Source organism: Mobula birostris, chromosome 2 (assembly GCF_030028105.1).
Source record: "Mobula birostris isolate sMobBir1 chromosome 2, sMobBir1.hap1, whole genome shotgun sequence".
NCBI classification, from domain to species: Eukaryota; Metazoa; Chordata; class Chondrichthyes; order Myliobatiformes; family Myliobatidae; genus Mobula; species Mobula birostris.
Window position 1 is genome coordinate 170577487 of NC_092371.1, and position 26152 is coordinate 170603638.

Below are 26152 nucleotides of genomic sequence, written 5' to 3' on the forward strand. Positions count from 1 at the left end.
GGCCAACGGGGATGGGGGGGAGGGGTGGGTGTTCAAGTAGGGTTAAACTCACCTCAACATGTCTTTTACAGTTAGGTTTGCCAACTTTCTCACTCCCAAATAAGGGACAAAAGTCACAGTCAAATCCCGGGACACTTTACCCCAGGAAAGACTACCATAACCATGAAGTCTTGCGCAGGCACCTGTGTGCGCATGCGTGTATGTGCCGATTTTTTTTTTCCCACCACAAATCGATTTTGCCTTCATCTTCCCGACTATACTGTACATACATTATTTCTACTTTATATAGGCTGTGTACTTATCATTTCTGATTTTACTATATGTCAGTGTTGTTTATTTTAGGTTTTATGTGTTATTTGGTATGATTTGTCAGGTTATTTTTTGGGTCTGGGAACGCTCAAAAATTTTTCCCATATAAATTAATGGTAATCGTTTCTTCGCTTTACACCATTTCGGCACGAGAGGTTTCATAGGAGCGCTCTACTTTAGCAGGGGAGAAACAGGATAAACCAATTTAGCCCAATATATGGGATGTCCCGGCAAATACAGGACAGTTGGCAACCCTATGTTCAAGTTCAACAGTGCGTGACAGGGAATGAGGAAAGGTGCAGCTGACTCATATCGTTTCCTCACAGACCGGTAGCACATGTTTTGCGGTCTGGTACCGGTCCGGGGCCTGGTGGTTGGGGACCGCTGCTTTAGACATTCTATATATTTCCCCAATATGACAGTCAATGGTTGCTCATTTATGAGGTTGAACTTTATTTTATTACTTCTAATAGGGTGTAACCTTCCCTGCTATGCATGCAATGTGGGCTGAATGGGCACCTCCTTTAGAAAGGAGCACGCTTCTCAGTTTATCGTATGCAGGTAAGTTAATTCTGTTTAAAGCTTGAACTGTCCTTTGCACTGGAATTTATGTAGTGTCTAAACTTCCCAAAGGTGATACTAATGGAGTATTAGTGATTTTTTTTCCCCCTTTCCTTTCTTTCTTTTTCCATTCCCTATTTGGCTCCCCTTCTCTTCTCCTCACCTGCCCATTACCTCCCTCTGGAACCTCTCCTCTTTCTCTTTTTCCTATGGTCCTCTCCTATCAGATTCCTTCTTCAGCCTTTCACCCCTTCCACCTATCACCTCCTAGCTTCTAACTTCACTACACCCCTCTCCAAGATTGAAGATTCAAGAATCAAATTTGTATATCACATGTACATTGAAAAATGGAGTGAAATGTATTGTTTGCGTTAACAACCAACACACCCAAGATGGCAGAGCAGGGCCATCAAATCAAATCAAGCTGAATTGTCCTTCAAACTACATGGATACAGTCGAATGAGGCAGCATTCTACGGGACCAAGGTGCAAAAAAAATCATGTGCATTCAAAATAGCGAGAAATAAAAAAAACAAGCATCATCACATAAGAAAATACATCTTTTTTAGTTGGAGACCCTGAAATACAAATCCCGCAAATTGATGTTTCCCAGCAATCCAGCCTGTTATTCCACTGATTGAACACTAGAGGGCAGCACCGACAGGAGCATGGATGCCATGCTACACTTTGGATCTTGGATGATCCGCCCATCCACCTTCCCCCTCACCTATCACCTACCAGCTTGTATGTTTTCCCCTCCCCCTTTCTTCTTATTCTGGCTTCTTCCCTCTTCCTCTCCAGTCCTGATGAAGGGTGTTGGCCCAAAGTGCTGACTATTTATTCCTTTTTATTGATGCTGCCTAACCTGCTGAGTTCCTCCAGCATCTTTGTGTGTTACTAATGGAGCAAATTTAACATTTTATTAATGATGTCACTGGTTATAATTGCACAATAATGCATGTTTGTCTTCCTGGGTGTCAGATATATTTTTTATGAAAGTTGTACCTTATTCCATAATATTATATGACTTGAATTTTAAAATGGCTTCTAATGCCAAGACAATCTTTAATTGTGACTGTCTCAGATGCTCCAGTTAAGTTTATCTCCACCTATCTCTTAAGGTGAGGGAGTATTGACTGGACTTTTGTATATTTTACAATTAAAATATAACTATGTCAGGCTTTAGTTTTTTTACTCACTGAAGCCCATCACCCCTACTGGGTCATAGGCCACAGACAGCATCTCACCAGAGTCCTCTATCCTAGTCAGGTCTTTCAAGTTTTCTCCATGCATAGCCCATCTTCTTGGTATCCTTCCTCTCCCAAGGATGAGGTCTTTGGAGCTTCTATTGCTTTGTTGCTATCCCCATGCCCAACATCCCTTTCACAGCCAGGCTTGGGACCGTCCATAGCAGAGTTTTAGTTTTTAGTGATAAAATTTAATTTGATGTATCATATTCTTGAGCGATAATGCTATTCACTTCTTTTTCTAATATGTTAACTTTATTAATGTCTTTGTGGGCACGTGGCCAAGTGGTTAAGGCATTCGACTAGCGACCTGAAGGTCGTGAGTTCAAGCCCCAGCTGAGGCAGCGTGTTGTGTCCTTCAGTAAGGCACTTAACCACATCGTGCTCTTTGACAACACTGGTGCCAAGCTGTATCGGCCCTTGCCCTTCACTTGGACAACATCGGTGTCGTAGAGATGGGAGACTTGCAGCATGGGCAACTGCCCGTCTTCCATACAACCTTGCCCAGGCCTGTGCCCTGGAGTGTGAAGACTTTCCAGGCGCAGATCCATGGTCTCGCAAGACTAACGGATGCCTTAATTAATGTCTTTGATTGTGTAGAAGTGTGTCCAGATTGTATTATATGGAATTGCTATCTATTGGCGTTGTATCAATGTGCTAGTTTTTTCCATTTAGCCAATGATCCATCAATATAAATGCATACATATACTTACTACCCTAAATTTGAGTCATGTACTAGGCTCTAAATATTACATTATTTTCCAGGTGCCCAATTTGGAACTGTTGTTTCACTTCCATTATCTGGAATAATTTGCTATTACTTGGATTGGTCATATGTTTTCTACATCTTTGGTAAGATTTCATAGTGTAATTTTCATAGTGTAAGCTTTGCATTGTAATTTAATCCTGCTCATTGAAATGTTGTTTTCTTCCTTCCTACCTACCTAAATAGAGTTAGCAAGATAATATTTGAGTAGGTAGTGATGTGACTCAGTAAAGCAGGAAGAACCATTCCTGTGAATCTGATAAAGTACATCTATATCTATCCAACAGAAAAGAATATCATGTGTAGTCACAGTAAATGGGAATTTGTGCCATTTTCAAAAAAAGAGTATATGAATGATTTCATTCTGTACTGTCAAAATAGGTTCGATATCAGCTGGAAGCTGGAATCCTTGTACGTCCTTCCTTGCCCTTTGACATTTGCATTATTTGGCCGCCTCTGCTGTAAGCAGCCAAGTTGAGGAGACCCAGTTGATTGGTGTGGTTTTATCTGTCTAAGGATTTCCGTATTGAGCTCTAACAAGCTACATCCGAAATGGAAATTAAAGCACTTGTTTATGCGTTATTACTTTGAATGGATAACACTTCACTAATTATATGGCTATTTTGCTTTTGAATATATTTGCCAAATATATTATTTTCAGCTAATGTAAATAACATCATGACCTGTTCTTTCTATTGAGGAGTAATTGAATGGAAATAACCCGAATCGTTAAATCTTGGAGCTTGGAAACAGATCCTTTGGCCCAACCGTCCATACCAACTAAGAAGATACCCATCTAAGCTAGTTGTGTTAACTTGGGTTTGGCCTATATCCCTTTAAACTTTTCCTACCCAAGTGTTTTTAAAATTTGTTAATGTAACTGCCTGAACCACTCCTTCTGGCAGTTCATTCCATGTATAGGTTACCCCCTGGATGAAAGAGCTGCCCCTTGGGTTCCTATTAAATCTCTCTCTTCTTACCTTAAACCTATGCCCTCTAATTATTCCCAGCCCTGGGAAAAAAAAAACCTATGTGCATTCACCCAATCTATGTCCCTCAGGATGTGGTACATCTATTTAAGGTCACCCCCAATTCTCCTACACTCCAAGTTGTGGCCCGCTCCATCTCTCTCTGTAACTCAGTCCTTTGAGTCCTGGCAACATCCTTAAGTCCTTTTTGCACTCTTTTCAGCTTAATGGCATCTTTCTTTTAGCAGCATTCTTTTTGAATGTAGTATGCGCTGAGTATTTTATGTTCTTTAGTGATTGAATTACTTAATGTTTTAAGTACAGTAATTTGTTAAATAAAATCGTTCAGTGCCTGATACTCTCGGTTTAAACTTGAATATTTGTGATACAACAATGGTCTCTGTAGGTATTAGTTACTACAGTCATTAGTTATTGCATTTATTACTGCAGTTCTTTTATTTATTTAGATTTCAAGCATGGCGATTATTTTGCTTTCCTGTCACTTCACTTGTAGCCATTAATGGTGATGCAGCATGTCATATCAAAATTTTAATTTCTAAGGGGAAAGCGTTTACTATAAATGCATATTTGTTGGAAAAATCTTTAAATTGGTACTGATGGTATAGATTATATGTAGTGCTTTTGATTTACAGATTGCCTACTTTTTTGCAATGAAATAATTTATTTTTATCAGGTGCACTGGGGGTCTTCTGGTGTCTGCTATGGTTCTGGCTGGCAAGTGACACACCAGAAAGCCACAGAACAATATCTAAGGCTGAGCAAGACTATATAATATCTTCTCTTCGTGGCCAGGTAGGATGTGTGCTGTCACACAGAAAAGTTGACACATGTTGAGAACTTTAACTTCAATGTCACATCAAAAAGTGATGTCAGCTTTATTAGCACTAAATTTGCTTTCTGTAACGTTGCAGCATTTCAAATGATTTCAAATTCTTTGAGGGTTCTGTGTAACTACTGTACAACAGCAACATGACACTTGCGTCTTTAATATAGGAAAACCATTCTGTCCATAATTCTGTGAAGGTAGAAAGGAATAAGTTATTTCATTACTTCATTTGATGAACGGTAGCTTTGTGGGTAAGATCAGGGTTGACTACCTGCCACTATTGGTAAGTTTATACATTCTCCCTGTGAACACTTTGGTTTCCTCTGGATTTGCTGAGTTCTTCCGGTGTTGGCAGTGCATCTAGCTCCTCCATGACTGGTAGATCTGGGATAGCCTCGAGTGCTTGTGACTACATTCTGGGCTGAGTACAACTCTTTGTAGTTCTCAACCCAGCATTGAAGCTGATATGATTTCTCCAGTGTCCGACTTCAGAGGGGCAGTGTTGTTGACAGAGGAACCTGTGGCCTTCTTGATGCCTTCAGACATGCCTCGTGCATCCCCTCCCTGTGTCTGCAACAGTCTGGATATTACTGCACAAATTCAGCCAGTAATGTTGATGCAGCAGTGCGCAGTTTTCTCAGCCTTGTTTCTCGCAACCTTAAGACCGTCTTGGGTGCTGGTGTTGGGATCATTCTTGTAGGCAAGGAGGGCTCTTCTTTTGGCTTCAGTCACTAGTTCCATTTCTTCCCAGCTTCCATCATACCAGACTGCTTGTGTGCGTTCTCTCTTACCGAACGCAGTGATGGCTGAGTTGTAGATGAAAGTACCACTTTCTCTTGATTGAGTTGTCGTCATAGGTGGAGACTGCCACAGCATCTTCAAAGTGGTCAATGAACTTCTGCATTTACTTGGCACTGAATGCTCAGGAAATGTTGATGCATGGTCGACCCTTCCTCTCAGAGTAGTGTAGCTTCTCTGGTGCGATCCTCACTTTGCTGTCTACTCGGGAGTGGCCGGTGTCACAATCTGCGCTGTGATAGCTGGGAGTGATAAGGACACTTCTGAAATCTGCATGCCTGGTGATGACAAGGTCTATCTGATGCTGGTGGCGATATCATGGTTGTCTCCATGAGACCTCCTTATGAAGCACCTTGCACTGGAAGTGTGTGTTGGTCACACACCATCCATAGTAACAGCATAGTTCTATCAGCCTCTACCCATGTTCATTCATCTTTTCCACTTCATGTGGGTCTAAACAATTGGACCAGGTCTTGCTGTTGGTTCCTACTCTAGCATTGAAGTCTCCCAACAGATACAACTCTTCAGCGCTAGATATCTTGGACAATGCTTCATCCAATGCTCCATAGAAGAGATCTTTATCTTTGGCGCTGGCACCAAGAGTTGGGGGCATAGACGCTAATGAAGTTGACCAGGCAGATGATGCTGACGGTGGAGAGTGAGGATTCTGCCTATCCTCCCCAAAGGCGGCTCAACAGCTGTGGCAAGTGTCTTCCTCACTGCAAAGTCGACACCGCACAGTCTTGGCTCATCCTGGGACTTTCCTCACCAGAGGAAGGTGTAGTTCGATTCTGATAGAGCTGCTGTCTGCCTGACGTCTCCTGAAGGCAGGCATTGTCAGTATTAAGTCTGCAGAGTTCTCTGTCTACGACAGTAGATTTGTGTGTTTGATTGACTGGTTTGATGTCATTCATGAGCCCAGGACACATGGTCCTGACATTCCAGCTTGCGATACGGAGCTGGAGCCTTCTTGGTTCCTCCAGGCTTGTCTGGTGTTGGGTTTCAGCTTGCTTGTTGAAGTTAGTCTCTGACTCCACACACCCAGTGAAGCAGGCAGGTCATGGTGGGACAGCGCCTTACTGGTTTGGGGTTGCCCAGCATGAGGCGGGCAGTAACTATCCAAAGAGATGCAATTGTCTCTCCCACCATCAGAGGTGACCCCTGGTGCTCATTCTTATGCCAAGTGGTGTGAGTTTAGAACCAGTAACTGCCACTGGTTGTGTTGTGCCAAAGTCTTCAAACATCACTGGAGTGACCTCCAGTGCTAAAAGCCTGGGCAGGTGGTATGGAGACCTTGGGCTGTCTAGATGACAAGATCTCCCTGTTGGCCTTGCTGATATAATCTAAAGGAAAGCTAGAACCTGTACAATTTGATACCAGGAATTGCCAGGAGGAGGCAGGGTACACCATCCAGCCATGTTATGGACTCCACTCTGGATTTGCTGTCAGGGTTTACTCCCTTAGCCTTCATCTCTCCCAAGACTGACCCACAAGGAGGTGGGCCATTATCCCATAGCAAGGTTGATGGCTGCTCAAAGCTTGTACATGGACCCAGAGTCTTCGCACATCAAGACTGTCCATCACACCTCAACACTTTGGAATAAGAGTTTCCCTTGCAAGGGAAGTGCCTGCCAAGGCTAATGAGCTCCATCTGTATGGGTTTAGAGTCAGAGTTGTCCTTCTCCTTGACTAGCTGCCAGCTGAGGCTGAGGAGCCCGGTCTGCTTCACAGGCTGCAATGTATAACGCAGCGCTCCAGACTGAGGAACTGCGGCCGCTGACCCCCAGCGCCACCACAGGATCTGAAGCTGTTCCTGGACGACCCCCCCCCCACCAAAAAGAGGACAAGAGCCCAGCGGAGCGTAGACAAGCCCAACAGCCTATGGAACAGCAGCAGCTTGAGTGGTGATGGCAGCAGCTGGAGGTGGCGTTGGCAGGCTGGCGGTTCCTCCACCCTGCACCTGACCTCCCGGCTGTCACCTCCCCCACCGTGCTGTATCAGATTATCAGAGAATCAAATTAAAATGCTATGATCAAGTCAACTAAACCTTGGATATTATCCATCTCTGTTGCATTTGGACTTGAACTATTATACTTAGTAGACTACATGTAGAACTGAATACTTCACAATAATTAACATTCTGTGAAATGGAAAAGCTCATTGATAGAACCAGCTGAAGATGCAGCAAGGATTTTACCTTGAGGAATTCCTACAGCATTGCCTTGGGTGCTGACCTCCAAAAGTCACAGCCTTTTCTCCTCTTTTGTGCTCTTAATATCAAAGGGCACTTGTTCTGGTTTCACTTGTGGAATTTGGCTTTGAAGGCAATAATCAAAGAGGAAATAATTAATCATTTACAAAACCTGAATGCCAAACTTGATTTTATAAAAGGTAAGTTATGCTGGCCAAATCTGATCGATTTCTTTGAGGATATCTCAGAGAGATTGAGTAAAGTGGAAATTCTAGATGTAATGTATTCAGATTTACTGAAGGTATGTGTTTCAATGCCCATCTACCTCACCCAGGTGAGAGGTTGGATCACTCCAAGGGCTGAGCCAATCTGGTGAGATTGAGAGCAGCTTCAGGCTGGGTGGCCCAAGTGTATCACTACACTGGGATCTGTGTCCTAAAGCGAGGCACTACTCAGTGCTTGGAGAATTTAAGTGTTGGTTCAGACAGACTGGAAAGCCCGAGTGTCAGAACCAGAGGTGGGGGTTGGGCTAATTTCACTTGCTCTCCTGTGATGTTCATTCATCTCTCGGCAGCAAAGTGCTCTGGCTGCTGTGCTACTGAGACCAAGGCTGAGGCCTACTCCAGCTGCTCTGGGGAGTGGATCTAAGGGTTCAACCTGGTTTGAAACGATGACGCTTGCTTATATTGTTTGCATAATTGTGTGCTTTTTATCTTTTGCTTTCTCTTTCTCTGCGCAGTGGTTTTGGGTTCTTCGGGTTTCTTGCTGTATGTCTGCCTGTAAGCAGACAAATCTTAAGGTGTATAATTTATACATTCTTTGATAATAAATGTTCTTTGAATCTTGACAGAGTGCCACATAAGAGGCTGATGCAAAAATTGTGAACTTAAGGTATCAGAGGAAGTGTATTAGCATAGATTGAAAACTAGGTGTCACAAAGAAAACAAATTGGTATAAATATGTCCTTTTTATGCTGGAGGGATGTAACTAGTGTAATGCCCTTGGGATTGGATCTTGGCTGTCAAGGGTTTACTATTTGCATTAATGATCTAGAGGAGGGGACAAAAGATAAGGTTTCCAAATTTCCTAATGATTCAAAAAAGGTGGAAGGGCATGTTGTAATTGTGATTCTGCAATGGGATATAGATAGACTGAATGATTGGATGAAAACCTGGTGGCTGGAGTTTAATGTTGGAAAGTATGTGAATTCCTGCACTTAGGTAAGGGAAGTCAAAAGGTGGATTGTAAATGAATGAAATTCGGAGGCATCTATGTGCTCTAGAGCATGGTTCTCAAAAAGTTAGCAAGTTGCAAATAGCTCAGAGGCTAGCAGCATTTTGGCCTTTATAGCAAAGGGATTGGAGTTTAGGAACAGAGAAGATTTGCTACAATTGTATGTGGTGTTGGTACAGCCACAGCTGAAGAACTGTGCAGTTTATGTCCCCTTGTCTACTAAACCATATACTGTAGTAGCATTAGAGGCAGCCAAAAGGAGGCTAATTACTGTGATGAGAAGGCTATCCTATCAAGAGAAAATTGACAATTACAATTTGGAATAATTGGGACGTGACCTTAATCAAACTTATAAGGTCCTAATATGTAAGATCCTGAGGAGTCTTGACAGAGTAATTATTGAGATATTTCCAATACTGGGAGAGTTTCAGACAAGGGGATTTAGCTACAAATTAAGGGTCCAATAATTTAAAAGAGTGGTGAAGCCCTGGAATTCTCTACCATAGAGGGAACAGATCAACTGGAAGCCAAGGAGAAATCCTCTCCCAATTTAAGTCCAAGCCAGCAGCATTGAAATTGGGTGACTCTGACTTTTTCAGGCAATCGAGGTACAACCTTTGTAAAGCTACCTGGGATGCTGAGAGACAATACTTAGTCCAAAATAGAATCTCAGACCTGCAGTTAGTTGTGGCACGCTTATAAAAGATTATAGAACAAAGACAGACAGCATCACTTGACAACAGCATATCCCTCCTTGATGAACTGAAGGCAATGGAATGACACCACCTACCCTGAGAGCCTGCAGTAACTGTTGTAAATATCAGATCAGTTTTCCTGACAGTGAGCCCATGGAAAGTGTATGGCCCAGATGGAGACCTCAGCCATGTCCACCAAATCTGTGCATATCAGCAGGATTTGCAGACATTTTGAACATATCCCCAGTCCAATCTGAGGTTCCCATCTGCATTTAGGAGACCATTATCACACTAGTGCCAAAGAAGAACAAGATATCATGCCTTAATGACTACCACCCAGTGGCTTTGACATCCACCATCATAAAGTACGTTGAGAGGCTGGTCACATCGCTCATGAACTCCAGCCTCCCAGACAAAATCAACCTACTGCAATTCGCAGAAATAGGCCCACGACAGTTGCCATCTTCCTGGCCCTACACTGGTCTCTGGAATATTTGCATAACTAAGTCACCTAGTGCAGACTATTGACTACAGCTCTGCCTTCAATACCATCATTCCAAACAAACTCATCTCCAAACATCTAGGTGTAGTTCTCAGCATCTTCAGTTGCATCTTCAAGTCCTTGACTTCCTGACCACAGATAACAATCAGTAAGAATAGACATCAATACTCAATATGAATATCTTAAACATGAGTGCCCCACAAGACTACGTCCTCAGGCCCTTACATTACTCGCTATAAACTCTCTATATGAATGTGTAATTAGATTACTCCTCTACAAGTTCACAGATGACCCCACACTAATGGGCCAGATTTCAAACATTGATGAAATTGAATACAAATAAGAGAGAGAGAGCCTACTGGTACGGTGTCAAGTCAACAACTTTTTCTTCAATGTCAACAAAGCAAAGAGTAGGCCATTGAATTCAGGAAGCAAGGTGGAGCAAATGCCCCTGTATCAGTGGTGCTCAGGTGGAGATGATTAAGAACTCCAGGTTCTTAGGTGTAAACATCAATTACCTGCCCTGGGCCCATCACATAGATGTGATGGTCACCAACATCTCCTTCTTCAGAAGGCTAAGGAAACACTACATGTCCCTGTTGACACTTGCTGACTTTTATAGATGCACCATCGTATCCAGAGGCATCACAGACTGGCTTGGCAAGTGCTTTGCTCATGATCACAAGAAATTGCAGAGGTTGTGGACATAGCTCAGTCCATTACGAAAACTAGCCTGCCCTCATGGACTCTGTCTACACTTCCCACTGCCTTGGGAAAACAGCCAACGTAATCAAAGGAACCTCTCAACCTCCTTTATTCTCCTTTTGCCCTCCCCCCTTCAATCAAGCAGAAGATACTAAACCTTGAAAGCACACACCACTAGATTCAAGGACAGTTTCAATCCCACTGTTCTGAGAGCTTTAAAAGGACGTCACAATCACCTTGTCATGCTCTTGCACTTTATCTTAGCTGCATTTTCTTTTTAACTATATAACTATTTCTGCATTTTAAAATAGGTTAGGACTTTATTCCCTGGAGCGTAGAAGAATGAGGGGAGATTTGATAGAGGTATATAAAATTATGATGGATATAGATAGAGTAAATGCAAGCAGGCTTTTTCCACTGAGGCAAGGGGAGAAAAAAGCCAGAGGACATGGGTTAAGGGTGAGGGGGGGGGAAAGTTTAAAGGGAACATTAGGGGGGGGCTTCTTCACACAGAGAGTGGTGGGAGTATGGAATGACCTGCCAGACGATATGGTAAATGCGGGTTCTTTTTTAACATTTAAGAATAAATTGGACAGATACATGGATGGGAGGTGTATGGAGGGATATGGTCCGTGTGCAGGTCAGTGGGACTAGGCAGAAAATGGTTTGGCACAGCCAAGAAGGGCCAAAGGGCCTGTTTCTGTGCTGTAGTTTCTATGGTTCTATTTTGTTGCCACTTTTCCCTTTGTACTACGTCAATATACTTGTGCTTTGAAGTGATCTGTCTGTATATATGACATGAAAACAAAGATTTTCATTGTACTATAGATTCTGGCTAATTGGGACTAATCGGGACCAATACATTTTGGTCTAATTAAATAGCTGCCCTAAATTAACCATGGAAGTAGTTTAAAAAGTATGAAAAAGACAAACAGCTCTTTAACTGAATCACAACTTGGGTATTTAAATGAAATACAGAACACACCAATACTACTACAGTTCTATAAAATTGTGTATTAGTTCCTAATAGTTATCGATGGAGGAATTCATCCAGTGTACGCTACTGTGTTTGAGGTGTCCTCGGAGGGGTAGCACCTCTTGTAAATGGGTTGTTGAGTTCATTTTGGGGAAGCTCACTAGCCTTAGGTCCCTTAGGTTGCTTAGCTGTCACCTGTGTCTCCACATAACTGTTTGAATGCGATAGCGGTCATACCCTGTACACCACTTCAACAGGTGGGCTCAACAAAGCGTGGGTAGCTGATGGGTCTCATAGCCCAATGAAATAGGGACATGCCTGTCCTAGCATGTGAAATCAGCTCTGGCAGACTGGGCAGATAAGATCAACAGTGAGAAGTCATGGTTATCCACTACAATCAAGGAAGACCCCAATTTGTGATGTATCACTGGATCTGGACTCCTGAGGTAAAGAGTGAGTGTTAGTACTGCAGTGCAACGGCTTTTTCACTTTAAAAACTCTCCGTACAGATTTTGATGTCATTACCAAATATGACAGATGGCCAACATGCTACCATATTCTTTTGACTACTAATGGCACTGTCAACAACTCCTTCCATCAATATGCTGATGTCAGTGGAGCAGGCTGTTTTGCCCTGCTTTTTACTGGCAGGGTGTTCTTGGGAAAATTTTTTAACATATGTTCAGTTAATCTGTTTGCACATAACTAGTATATTCTTTCCTATTAATATGAGTTTGACAAGGAGAATTAGCTAAAGGGTATCAGTTTGACTTAGTGGTAGCAATTTTTACAGATCTTAGTTCAAGCCTTGTTTTTCTTTCATGACAGGGAAGGGGAAATGACGGCTTTTTATTTAGTTATAAACACAGGGATTCTGCAGATGCTGGAAATTCAGAGTGACACACAAGTGATGCTGGAGAAACTCAGCAAGTCAAGCAGCATTCTTGGAGAGAAATAAACGGTCAACATTTTGGGCTGAAACTCTTCATCAAGACTGGTGGGTGATGGATCTTGGCATGAAATGTTGACTGTTTATTTCTCTCCATAGATGCTGCCTGACCTGCTGAGTTTCTCCAGCATCTTGTGTGTATTATTTTAACTCTTATTCTTTGTCTGTGACAAGTTGATTTTATTATGATGATGTGACTCAAATGCAGGGTTTTAAGCAACTTATCAGCATTGGCTGAACTTAAAACAAGAAATTAATTTTATTGAATAACAATTTAATTAGCATAATGGAAGGGAGTCCCAGCCAACAATAAATCCAGATCTAAAATAATGTGCCATTGCCAAATATGTAGTTCCCCATATGGAATTAAATAGTATTTGTGTTCTTTTTTCCTTTAAATTTATTTTTTCTCATTTTCTATTTTCATAGCATTCTTTTAAGAAAAATGTACCATGGCAGTCTATATGGAAATCTTTGCCACTCTGGGCTATAATTGTTTCTCACTTTTGCTACAATTGGACCTTTTATACGTTATTAACACTACTTCCAACCTACATGGAAGAAATTTTACAATTTGACATTAAAGAGGTAAGTGTAAAAGGTTTGTTCTATTCCGTTTAAAGTCATTGTGTGCATTGTGTTTTATGTGAAATTTAGAGGAGACAATAATGACAATTAGCCAAGATTTTTTGCCTTTTAAAGCTGTTTCACGCTTTGATAAATTATTTCTGATGGATAATTGGTTGTGTCCCATGAAATACTTTAAGCTGAGATCCATCCTCATTCATATCACTGTCAGAAAAAAACAAGAGAAAACTCTCATGTTTATCTACTTGGCTAAAGTTATTTCTGACATCAATTTAGTCCAAAATTACGATAAGATCCTTGTTATAAATGTCTGTTTAAACTTGCTGCTATACACAGTAAATACTATGGCAAAACAGTTTAGATGGCAATCACAATGGTAAGCGATATCAGATATGGGATTCTCCTAGCTATTAGCAGATCCTCTTAACTATTAGCAGACCATGCTAGTAGTGTTCATGATCGGTATCTCATCAACTTCATTAATTTCAATGTTTTTTTTGTGTGTGTGCCATACTCTGCCAGAGCCTCGGCGACCACTTTTTTTTCAAGTGGTTGTCTTGGAGGAAAGATTGTGTGAGTGGTTCCCCACGTCCTTCTCACAGCGCAGTTTTTTTTACGAGGCCAAGTTGTGAGCTCAACACTGAAGCCAGCACAGATGGAAAGTGTGCCTGGGAGCGGCCCGACTGCATTCGAACTCGGGAACCTTCGCTCTGGAGTCCGGCGCTGATGTTACTGCTCCACCAGCCGGCCTAATTTCAGTTTAGACTATCCTAAAATGCCTTTTGTTTGTGTACTTCAGTAAGTATAAAGCCATAAGACCTAGAAGTAGAATTTGGCCATTCAACCCATTGTGTCTGCTCCACCGTTCAATCATGGCTGATTTATTTTTTTCCCTCCACTCCCGTAACCTTTGACACCCTTACTGATCAACCTCTGCTGTAAATATACCCAATGACTTGACCTGCACAGATTCACCACCCTCTGGCTAAAGAAATTCCTCCTCATCTCTGTTCTAAAGGGATGTACTTGTGCCCCCGGGTCTAGACTCATCCTCTATTAGAAACATCCTCTCCACACCCACTCTCTGTATGGTGACATCAGCCTATTAGGAACAATAACTTGTACAGCAAGCAAAGCATTAGTGGTAATGTGATTTAAATTTGAATTCATAGACTTCCATACACAATCACAAGCTTTAGTAGAACAATAGTTATAAAACATCTGCCTGTCTTCTCAAAGGTAGAAATGAGCAACAGTTTAAATAGAACAATAGTTTAAGATCACCTGAGTGATAAGCTTCTCTCATACATTAATTCCACAGGTAACTAGTCCCTTCCTCCAGTGTAACATGTATCCTCGTGGTAAATAGGAAAGTTCTGAGTTAGCTACATCTTTTTAGCTCATTTCAGATTGTAACTCCCTGCATTTAAAAATAATCCTCCATCTTGCCTCTGGTTCTTTAGCTGGTTACATTACTGTCTTCTTTGGTTATCAGCAATCCTCCCAGAGAAAGCAGTTTCTCCCTTTCTTCTCTAGCAAAATCCTTTATTTTGATGTTGAATGTATCTCCCAGTTAGTATCCTTCTTTGAAGAATGATTGAAATTTCTCCATGTAGCTGAAGTCCTCGATCCTTGGTAATATTCTACCAAGTCTCTCTGAATCCCCACTAAGACCTTCCTAAAAATTGTCATATGATGCTCTAGATGAGGTATATATAATGCCTTAGTCCAAAGCCTCATATACTGAAGTCTTGTCAAATTCCAAAAATATCAATTACTAGATCTTTCTGTTTCTGCATTTAAAATTGTAGCATTTAATTTATGTGGCTTGTTACTTTTTTCCTTTCTTTCCAAGTGTATCATTTGGCAGACAGCTGTTCAAAATTATACCTGCCAAGTATCTGCCTATTTTTTCTGAAATCTTGCTCTTAAATGGTGTAATTTTGTGAGCAAAACCAGAGGATGTTTAAGTAAAATTTAATTGATTTGACTCTACAATTCCACCATCTTTGCATAAATGTATGTTCATCCAAAATTTTGCTGCCAAGATCTTAATTTTTGTACTAGGTTTTGTTTATTCATCAGATCCTGATCTGTTAGTGCTTTAACAACAAAAAAATGCAATTTCTCCAAGGCTCTGCCTTACCTCCAATCTAGTAAGTATTTGAATCTTCTGTGCTCCTCCAAACTGCATCCTATTTATTCCTATCACTGGTAACTGTCTATTTAGGACCTTAACTTTAGAATTACCGTCCCAACCTCCTCTGCCTTTGTCTTAATCTTTTAAGACACTTTTACAAATCCACCTCTTCAAGTGCTTTTAACTGTTTGTCGTATATACAACTGTTCCTTGGAGTCAAGTTCAAGTTCAGTCTATTGTCATTTAACCATATACATGTATACTGCCAAACAAAGCAATGTTCCTCTAGACCAAGATTTGCACAACACAGTACAAATCTATTTTTATAGGCATCCGTTAGTCTCATGAGACCATGGATTTGCTCCTTGGAAGGTTTCCAGGGTGCAGGCCTGGGCAAGGTTGTATGGAAGACTGGCAGTTGCCCATGCTGCAAGTCTCCCCCCTCCACGCCACCGATGTTGTCCAAGGGAAGGGCATTAGGACCCATACAGCTTGGCACCAGTGTCGTCACAGAGCAATGCTCAAGGATGCTTAAGTGCCTTGCTCAAGGAAACACATGCTGCCTCAGCCAAGGCTCAAACTAGCGACCTTCAAATCACTAGATGAACGCCTTAACCACTTGGCCACGTGCCAACAGTACAATGGTTTCGGACACTGTGCCACATAACACACATAACAGTACAAATAACACACATAACAAATAAAGTAATATTACCACAAATAAACTAACACATAATAAGGTGCATTTATGATACAAGTTTAAAAAGTAAACTGTATAATGCTACTGTTAGTTCATATATGATGGAAACATGGAGTTCAGTAGTCTTATGGCCTAGGGGAAGAAGTTGTTTCCCATCCTAACAAATCTTGTCCTAATGCCTCTTTCCTGATGGTAGGGAGTCAAAGAGATCGTTGGATAGATGAGAGGGATCATTGCTAATTCTAATGGCCCTGATTATGCAACACTCCAGATAAGTATCCCTGAAGGATGGAAGAGAGACCCTGATGATTCTGTCAGCAGTTTTTGCAATCCTTTGTAGGGGCTTGTAGTCAGATGCCTTGCAAGTCCTGTACTAGATGGCGATTCAGCTGGTCAGACACTCATGATGGTGCTCCTGTAAAAATTGGTTAGAATGGGGGTGGGGAAGCTTTGCCTCAATCTCCTCAGGAAGTGAGGTTTCTTCTGCGCTTTCTTGACCAAAGAGGTGGTTGTTGAGGGATCATCTGTTATGTACACTCCCAGAAACTCGGTGCTCTAATGCTCTCCACAATAGGAGCCGTTTATGTGCGGTGAGGAATTGTCAGTTCTGTACTTACCTAAAGTCCACAATCATCTCTTTGATCTTGTCCACATTGAGACTCAAGCTGTTGTGCTTGCACCATTCTACCAGCCACTCTGTATATTATCTCATTGTTGATGAGGCCAACCACTGTTGTGTCATCTGCAAACTAGATGATTCAGTTTGAACTGGATCTAGTAGTGCAGTCATGTGTCAGCAGTGTGAATAGCATGAATAAATTACATTGCTCATGATTTTTTTGAGACATTTGCTTAGTTAATATCATTCTGACTGTCTCCACTGGTCTGATTTTGTGAAATAGCTAAGTCTGAGACTTGCTGACAGATTTTCAGGGCCAAAAAAAAAATGTCGGTTTACTCTGCAGCTGAACTTCACATGGAATCCAGTTGTTGGGCGGGGAATTGTGCCAGCTCAGATCTGGAGCTGAATCCAAGAGACTACTGATTTCACTAGAGAGTGTAGAGGAGGCAGAGCAATCATGTTACTTTAATGTTTTGTATGTTTTGTTAACTACTTTTAAATTGATTTTAGATGGCTGTGTATGTCAAAGATATTTTAAGAAATTAACATTACTGAACATTTATGCAAGTGGCTAAACCTCATGACACAGTCTCAAAATAAAAGAATGTCCCTTTATATCTTAGATGGTGGGTGAATTTCTTCAGTCAGAGGATGGTGAATTTGTGGAATTTCTTTGGGCAGTGGAGCTGGATTCATTTGGTGTATTTAAGGCACAGATTGATGGGTTCTTGATTGTAAAGGCTTTAAGGGTTACAGGGAGAAGGCAGGATAATGAGTTGGGAAAGTCAGCTAACATTGAATGGTGGAGCAGACTTGATGGGCTGAATAGCCTATGTCTTGTCGTTGTGTGGTCTGCTTTGCCAGATCTCAGTTCTTACTGAGGATGAGACCCCTTTACTGTGGTGTCCAAGGCCACTGTACTGTTTAGACCACACAATAGACTTGCAGAGAGCCAGTAAGATGATTCCTTTTCTTTCAGCTCAGATAAATCCAGGCATGGGCAGTTTGCAGATTACAATTTCAAGCATGGGGGACTAAACTAACGTAATGGAACCTATATTGATACAAATTCAGGTTAGCACTTACTGCAGTGTTTTACAGCACCTGCTCTAAGATTGGAGTTCAGTTCACACCGCTGACAATAAGGGGTTTGTACATTTTCCCTGGTATCACATGGTTTTCTCTGGGTGCTCTAGTTTCCTCCCACATTCAAAAGGTTTAAGATTAGTGGGTTGTGGGCATGTTCTACTGGTGCTGGAGGTGTGGCGGCTCTTGTGAACTGCCCAGCACAATCCACGCTTATTTGATTTTACTGTATTTTTCGATGTACTTGTGACAAATAAAGCTAATCTTTATATTGTGTAACATAAAATTGGGGTTAATACTACAGAGTATCATTTGGGAAAAAATTTCATTGAGGTTTTACTTGATAATTTCAGTTGAAAGATTTCATTTGGATGATTTCAGAAAGTAAAGCCCACTATTGGGAAAATTCAAAGGTGCAGAAAGGTTCGTTTTATTGTCAAAGTATGCATTACAATGCAATTTTGATATTTGTCTTCTCCAGATAGACATTAATTACAGAAAAACCATGGGTGTTGATGAAAGAAAATATATCAACCCCCCTCACCCAGCATGAAAAAGAAAAAGAACTAAACTCGCAGACCCCAAAGTCACCCCCCCACAGCAAAAAAAAACACAATAACAGTCAATGATCTTCTACACTAAAAACCCCTGACCTCTCACTCAAGGAAAGAACAGCAACAGTAGCACCAAACCCCCAATCCCTCTCCCCACACACAAAAAAATTAACAGATCACCCACCCGCCTATCGTCCACAAGAAACAAAACACCGAAAAGTGAAGGAAACCAATATAAAGTACGGTTCAGTAATCTCATAAATCACAGAATACATGAAATGTCTTTTTGTCTGCATACGAGAGCAGTGCACGAACTCAGTACTTCCATAAAGAATAGTTATGATATTTCTTGTTAAAGCTAATCTTTTTCTATATTTAGAATGGACTTTTATCAGCACTACCATATCTCTTCTGTTGGATATTGATGATCAGTGTCGGAATGATTGCTGATTACTTGATCAAAAAACAGAACTGGACTGTATCTACTGTTCGGAAACTATGCACTTTAATAGGCAAGTTGTTTCAATTTTGTTCGGGGGTGGGTGGTGGCTTATTGCTGAGGAAGTGCTGCCTGTTTAATTGAGCTTGTTCAGGATATATTTTTAAAAAACAATTGACAGATTAAACCAATAACAACAGATTAATAAAATAATTGGTTAAATAATAAAATTGCTAATTAGCTAGGATATCTAATGTTATTCCTTTATTTAAAGCGGACAGCAGGGATAAACCAGCTAATGACAGACTGGAGAGGTATTGGTAGTAGGGAAATTAATGGAGAAAATGCTAAGTGGCAGGATTTATGTCCATAGAGTCCAATTAGGGAGTCAGCATAGTTTTATGATGTGTACATTGTGTCTCACCAATTTGATTGCATTTTTGTGGAGACAACCAAGGAGTCTGATGAAGGCAGAGTGATTGATGTTGTCTATGTCAACTTCAGTAAGGCATGTGACAAGGTCTCACATGGTGATCTCTCCTAAAGGTTAAGGCACATGAGAGCTAAGGAGAGCTGGCTAGATTAAAAAATTAGCCTGATGATAAGAGTCAGAGGGTAGTGGTGGAAGAATGTTTTCTGATTGTGGCTAGGGATGTACTGGAGGGATTGGTGCTAAAACTTGCCTGTCTGTACTATATTTTAATTTTTTGGATATATGAATGTAGGGGAATGATTAGTAAGTTTGTTAATAAGAAAATTGGTGTAGTGATATGAATAGCAAGGAAAATTGCCTAAGACTGCAGCAGGATATAGATCAGTTGGAAAGTTGAGTAGAGTATTGGCAGATTAAATTTAACCCCAACAAATATGAGGTGATACATTTTGAGAAGTCAAAAAGTGGGATATATACAATAAATAGTAGGATGTTAAGGAATGTCGATGAACAGAGAGACCTTGGGTCCCTGAAAATGACAACACATTTGGATGGTATGGTTTAAAAAAAAGCAATGCTTGCCTTCATAGGTTGGAGCATAGAATATAAGGGTTGGGGTGTTGCGTTTCAACTATGCAAAACATTGATTAGACCATGTTTGGAGTATTGGGTACTGTTCTGGTCTGCACACTATGGGAACAGTGTGGTTGCACTGGAGAGAGTGCAGAGGAGATTGGAGCCTTTTACCTGGGGTACCTTGGGAATGGCGATCTTGTGCAGCACAGCTCAATGGATATGATTAAGTATTCCCGTTTCAGCCTGAAGCAGTTGAAAATCACAACAGCTTCCAAGATCTGTACAGTTAATAAAGATGTCTTGATGTGATTGAATAAACTATCACTGCTTAAAACAAACACAAACAATGCTGATTATAGCTGTACTTCTCACTGGATTCTACATGGGAAGCATGGCTGCAGGTCAGGGAAACAGGTGCATTTAAGGAAATGGGGTTTTCAACTCCCAATACCAGCTATCTTGCTGGGAAACGCGCAGTCTCTAGTAAAGAAAATTGAACATCTCAGAGCCTGGGTGCTGTTTCAGAGGAACATTAGGACTGTGTGTGTCCTTTGTTTCACAGTATCCTGGTTAACCCCTTCCATACTGGATGCAGAGATTCAGATTGATGGGTTCACCAGACACCATCAGGATAGGACTATTCATTCTCTCAAAAGAAGAGGTGGAGGTATATGCCTCATGATCAACTCCTCTTGGTGCACAAATGTATCAGTGTTGTCCCAATTATATTCCCTAAACCTGGAATGTCTCGCAATTTAGTGCCATCCATTTTATCTGCCGCAGGAAATTTCAGTGATCATTTTGTTAGCAGTATAGATTTCACCTCAGGCCAACGTGAACAGGCTCTAGATAATCTGAGCTATGGGATCAACATCCATGAAACAGCACACATTGACATCTTCACCATCATTTTGGTGGGATTTTAACCAGGCCAGCCTGAAAAGGTCACTAAACAATTACCATCAATAAATCACTTGTAGTACCAGAGGAAACAACACACTGGACTATTGTTACACCATCATCAAGAATGCCTACCATGTTATTCCACACCCTCACTTAGGAAACTCTGATCACCTGGCTGTACTTCTACTCACTGAGTATAGAGGCAGAGTCTGAAGACTGCAGCACCAGTAGTGAGAACCAAAAAGGTATGAAGAAGGGAAGCGCTTACAGGACTACTTTGAATTGGTGGACTGGACTGTATTCAGGGATTCATCTTCAAATCTGGATGAGTGTGCCACAGTTCATTAAAACCTGTGTGGATGAGTGTGTGTCTACGAAAACTTTCTGTACATTCCCAAACCAAATGCTGTGGATGAGTCAGGAAGTACGTCATCTACTAAGGGCAAGATCTGTGGCATTCAAGTCTCGTGACCCAGGTCTGTACAAGAAAACCAGTTATGACTTGCAGAGGACAATTTCAAAAGCGAAGAAACAATTCCGAGCGAGGTTGGAGGTGACATCAGATGCACATCAGCTCTGGCAGGGTTTAATTCCTTCAAATAGTCATAGTCATAGTGATACTTAATTGATCCCAGGGGGAAATTGGTTTTCGTTACAGTTGCACCATAAATAATAAATAGTAATAAAACCATAAATAGTTAAATAGTAATGTGGAAATTATGCCAGTAAATTATGAAATAAGCCCAGGACCAACCTGGACTTATTTCGGTGAAGTATTTAAAGTGAAACCCAATAGTATGAATGACTGCAATGCTGCACTACCAGATGAGCTTCTTTGCTGCTTTGAAAGGGAGAATATAACTACAGCTATGAAGATCCCTGCTGCACCCGGTGACTTTGTCTTGGAGGCTGATGATAGGTCGTCTTTAAGAAGGGTGAACCCTCACAAGATGGCAGGCCCCAATGGAGTACCTGGTAAGGCTCTGAAAACTTGTGCTACCCAACAGGTGGATGTATTTGAGGACATTTTCAACATCGTATTGCTACGGTTGGAAGTTCCCATCTGCTTCAAAAAGGCAACAATTTTACCAGTGCCTCAGAAGAGTAGTGTGAACTGCCTTAATGACTATTGCCTGGTGGCATTTACATCTATAGTGATGAAATGCTTTGAGAGGTTGGTCATGGCTAGAATCAACCCCTGCCTCAGCAAGGACTTGGACCCACTGCAATTTTATCACCACAATAGGTCTATGGCAGATACAATCTCAAGGCTCCTTACATGGCCTTAGATCACCTGGACAATACAAACACCTATGCCAGGATGCCGTTCGTTGACTATAGCTCTGCATTTAAAACCATCATTCCTACAGTCCTGATGAAAAAGCTGCATAACCTGGGCCTCTGTACTTCCCACTGTAATGGATCCTTGACTTCTTAACTGAAAGGCCACAATCTGTGCAGATTGGTGATAATATCTCCTCCTCGCTGGCGATCAACATTGGAGCACCTCAGGGGTGTGTGCTTAGCCCACTGCTCTACTCCCTCTATACTCATGACTGTGTGGCTAGGTATAGCTCAAAAAACCATCTATAAATTTTCTGATGATACAACTATTGTTGGCAGAATTTCAGATGGAGATGAAAGGGTGTACAGGAGCGAGATATGCCAGCTAGCTGAGTGGTGTCGCAGCAACAAGCTTGCTCTTAACGTCAGTAAGACCAAAGAGCTGATTGTGGACTTCAGAAAGGGTAAGATGAGGGAACACAAACCAATCCTCATGGAGGGATCAGAAGCGGAGAGAGTGAGCAATTTCAAGTTTCTGGGTGTCAAGATCTCTGAGGAGCTAACCTGGTCTCAACATATCACTGTAAATATAAAGGCAAGATGGCTGCTGTACTTCATTTGGAGTTGAAGAGATTTGGTTTGTCACCTAAAACACTCAAATACTTCTATGGATGTACTGTGGAGAGCATTCTGACAGGTTGCATCACTCTCTGGTATGGGGGTGGCGTGGGTGGTGTACTGACAGATCTTGGATATAATCAGATAATAGATAAAGAATGATCATTAGTACTGTATGAATATAATTTGTACTAAAGGGTATTTCAGAAAAATAGTCTCCTCTGTATGAAATTGAGTGACCCTTACCCATCAATCTAGACTGTAAGGAAACATGTCTGCCATGTCCATTATTGTTGAGAACTCTTAGGATTTCAGATGTCTCAATCAAGCCCTACAAGTTGAACCAATCCAACCTTTCCAACTGATCACTCATTTCAGTATCAGTCTCAAAAAAAATTCTCTGAGCTGCTTCCAGCATTTACAGCCTTTCTTAAGTAAACTGCCCACTACTATTCACAGTACTCGGGATGCAGGCTCACCAGTGTCCCATATAAATGAATAATACTCTCCCTACATTTGTATTCAGTTTCCCTAAAATTAAGCATTGTGTTAGCTTTTCTGATTGCTTAATGTTGAGTACTACCCATTTTGTGAATCGTAATAGAGCATGTAGATCTCTCGAAATTTCAGTCTCTCACCATTTAGTGAATATACTGCTTTATTTTTTTTCCTGCTATATTTCATATTTCATATTTTTCTACAACATTCCATTTGTCAACAATTATCCAACTCATTTAACTTGTTAAATCCCTTTCTGGTTTATTTGTGTCTTCTTCAAAGCGTATTTTCCTACTTATTTCTAAGCTATATAAGCAGCTAACTTAGCAGTCATGTCTTCAGTCCTTTCAAGTTATTATATAAATGTTGAAAGTTAAGGCTCTAGTGGCAATCCCTGTAGGACACCGATCGTTACCAACTAGAAAATGCAACATTGCCTAACCAGCTTACCATTAACCAATACCGAATATTACCAGTAATTTTTTCCCCACAAGAGATAAAGCTTAGCTTTATTTATCACATGTACATTGAAACATACTGTGAAAGGCATCAATGATTCTGAGAACGTTTTGGGGCAACCCACAAGTGTCACCATGTTTCAGCGCCAACATAGCATGCTGACAACTTACTAACCTTAATCTGTATGTCTTTTGAAATGTTGAGGGAAACTAGAGCACCCAGAGGAAACCCACCTGATCACAAGGAGAATGTAAAAACCCCATACAGACAGTGACAAGAATTGAACACCTGTTTTCCAATCACTGGAAATTGTTACACTAACCACTATGCTACCATGCCACCCATAAACCCATAAATAATTCCACTTGCCATATTTCAATGGTTAATTAATTTTTATTTAAATGTAGTAACTAAAATCTGCAAAGGACTTATTAGCATCTGAACAAGGAAAGTTGGTTTTACTTTTATAATATCTGTAACAATTTTTGTTTTGTTGTAGGTATGATTGGGCCTGCAGTGTTTCTGGTTGCTGCTGGATATATAGGCTGTAATTATGAAGTGGCTGTATTGTTTTTAACAATATCCTCTGCGTCAGGAGGCTTCAGTATGTCTGGATTCAACATTAATCATTTGGATATTGCTCCATCGTAAGTGAACCTGTTTTAGCAAAATGTTTTTTCTTAAGTGATTTAGAAATTGCTTTCTCCACTTCTAGCAGTTTGTTGTTCTTCTGAAATTAACATCAGAAGCTCTCGGAATGTTTGGGCGATTTCTTTTATCCTTCTATCTGTGATTTTGTAGTATCTCCCTAATGTTAGGGGAAATACTACAAATGCTCTTAATACAATTATTCTGTTTATTTGTATCTACTTTGAACGCCTGCAAAAAGTGAGTCTCAGGTTAGTATATGGTGACATATATGTACTTTGATAATAAATTTACTTATAGTCAACATATAAAAATGGAGATTAGTTATATATTTACATGTTACTTACATAAACTGGAAGAAATAATGTTAGCCATGTTGGCATTTGTATAAAAGCTTATTTACCCCTTAAAACGCACCCTCACTTTTAAAGAGCCAAAAAAAATTGAGACCAGCAAATTTTAGTCGGGTGGACACAGAATGACCAACTGCTGCTCCTATTGATTTGCCTCCTTTTCCTCAACAGCCATTGTTCCCCCAATTGTCCTGCTGTGTAGAGGAAATATTTTAGACCAGAGGATTGATGGTGGTGTTAAAGGCAGAAAACTCTCCATTTTGAAAGTCCTGGTATTATCTAAAACAGATGTCAAATTAGTAGAAAATGCTCAGGTTTCAACAGTGATTTAGCCATGGCAGATTAGACAGCACTAATATTTTTATCATTTAAGATTCCCATTTTGAATGGAATATAGGTCAAAGTTTTAAGAATAATTTTAATGCAGCAATGGCAAAAATGCAGACAGGTGCTGGAATCTGGAACCACAAGCAATCTATGGAAGAACTCTGGGTTGAGCAGCAACTGTGCTGGTTGGGGGGGGGGGTTGGTGTGGGGAGAAGAAGAATCGATCAAAAACATTTCAGTTTCTTTCCCCCCCACCACCACCCCCACAGATGCTGCTGCTCAACCTGCTAAGTTCCTCCAGCAGATTATTTATGGTAAAAATGTAGTACTGACATACTTGACCTTCCATGTTCGTTATACATTCAGTGGCCACTTTATTATGTGCAGAAGTGGAACCCAGTGTGGTTGCAGCTTGTCCACTTCAAAGTTCCAAGTGCTGTGCATTCAGAGATGCTCTTCTGCACAGTACTGTTGTAACACATAACTATTTTAGTTACTGTCATCCTCCTGTCAGCTTGAACAAGTCTGGCCATTCTCTTCTGACCTCACTCATTAATAAGGTGTTTTCACCCACTGAACTGCCGCTGATTACGTGTATTTTGTTTTTCACCATTCTCTGTAAATTCTAGTGTAGAAAAATCCCAGGAGATCAGCAGTTTCTGAAATATAGGTCGGGTATTCAGTGTGGGCACATGGCCAAGTGGTTAAGACATTGGACTAGCAACCTGAAGGTTGTGAGTTCGAGCCCCATCGGAGGCAATGTGTTGTGTCCTTGAGCAAGGCACTTAATCACATATTGCTCTGCGATGACACTGGTGCCAAGCTGTATGGGTCCTAATGCCCTTCCCTTGGACAACAGTGATGTCGTGGAGAGGGGAGACTTGCAGCATGGGCAACTGCTGGTCTTCCATACAACCTTGCCCAGGCCTGCGCCCTGGAGAGTGAAGACTTTCCAGGCGCAGATCCATGGTCTCTCAAGACTAACGGATGCCTTTATTTATTTTATTATGCTATATCCAAAATCTGAAAACCTCTGAAATCCAAAATTATTTTGAAAGCTGACATGATGTCACAAAGAGAAAATTTCACAAGGTGCTAGGAAGGTTCCCAAGTGATGTACACGTCTCTGCACACCACAGACAGTTCTGAGAAGTGGCTTCACATATGCAATGAACAGA

General features: G+C 41.1%; 1 protein-coding gene across 3 annotated transcripts in view; it reads left to right on the forward strand.

The window, feature by feature from the left end:
- The window catches only part of slc17a5 (solute carrier family 17 member 5), a 69322-nt gene that overhangs the window by 36090 nt on the left and 7080 nt on the right, over nucleotides 1–26152 (forward strand). For all 3 annotated transcript variants that reach the window (XM_072251089.1, XM_072251090.1, XM_072251087.1), the window contains exons 4-9: nucleotides 783–870; nucleotides 2882–2968; nucleotides 4545–4663; nucleotides 13176–13334; nucleotides 18816–18948; nucleotides 24146–24293. In XM_072251089.1, the coding sequence (XP_072107190.1) occupies nucleotides 783–870; nucleotides 2882–2968; nucleotides 4545–4663; nucleotides 13176–13334; nucleotides 18816–18948; nucleotides 24146–24293 (734 nt within the window). The remainder of the gene's footprint in view (nucleotides 1–782; nucleotides 871–2881; nucleotides 2969–4544; nucleotides 4664–13175; nucleotides 13335–18815; nucleotides 18949–24145; nucleotides 24294–26152) is intronic.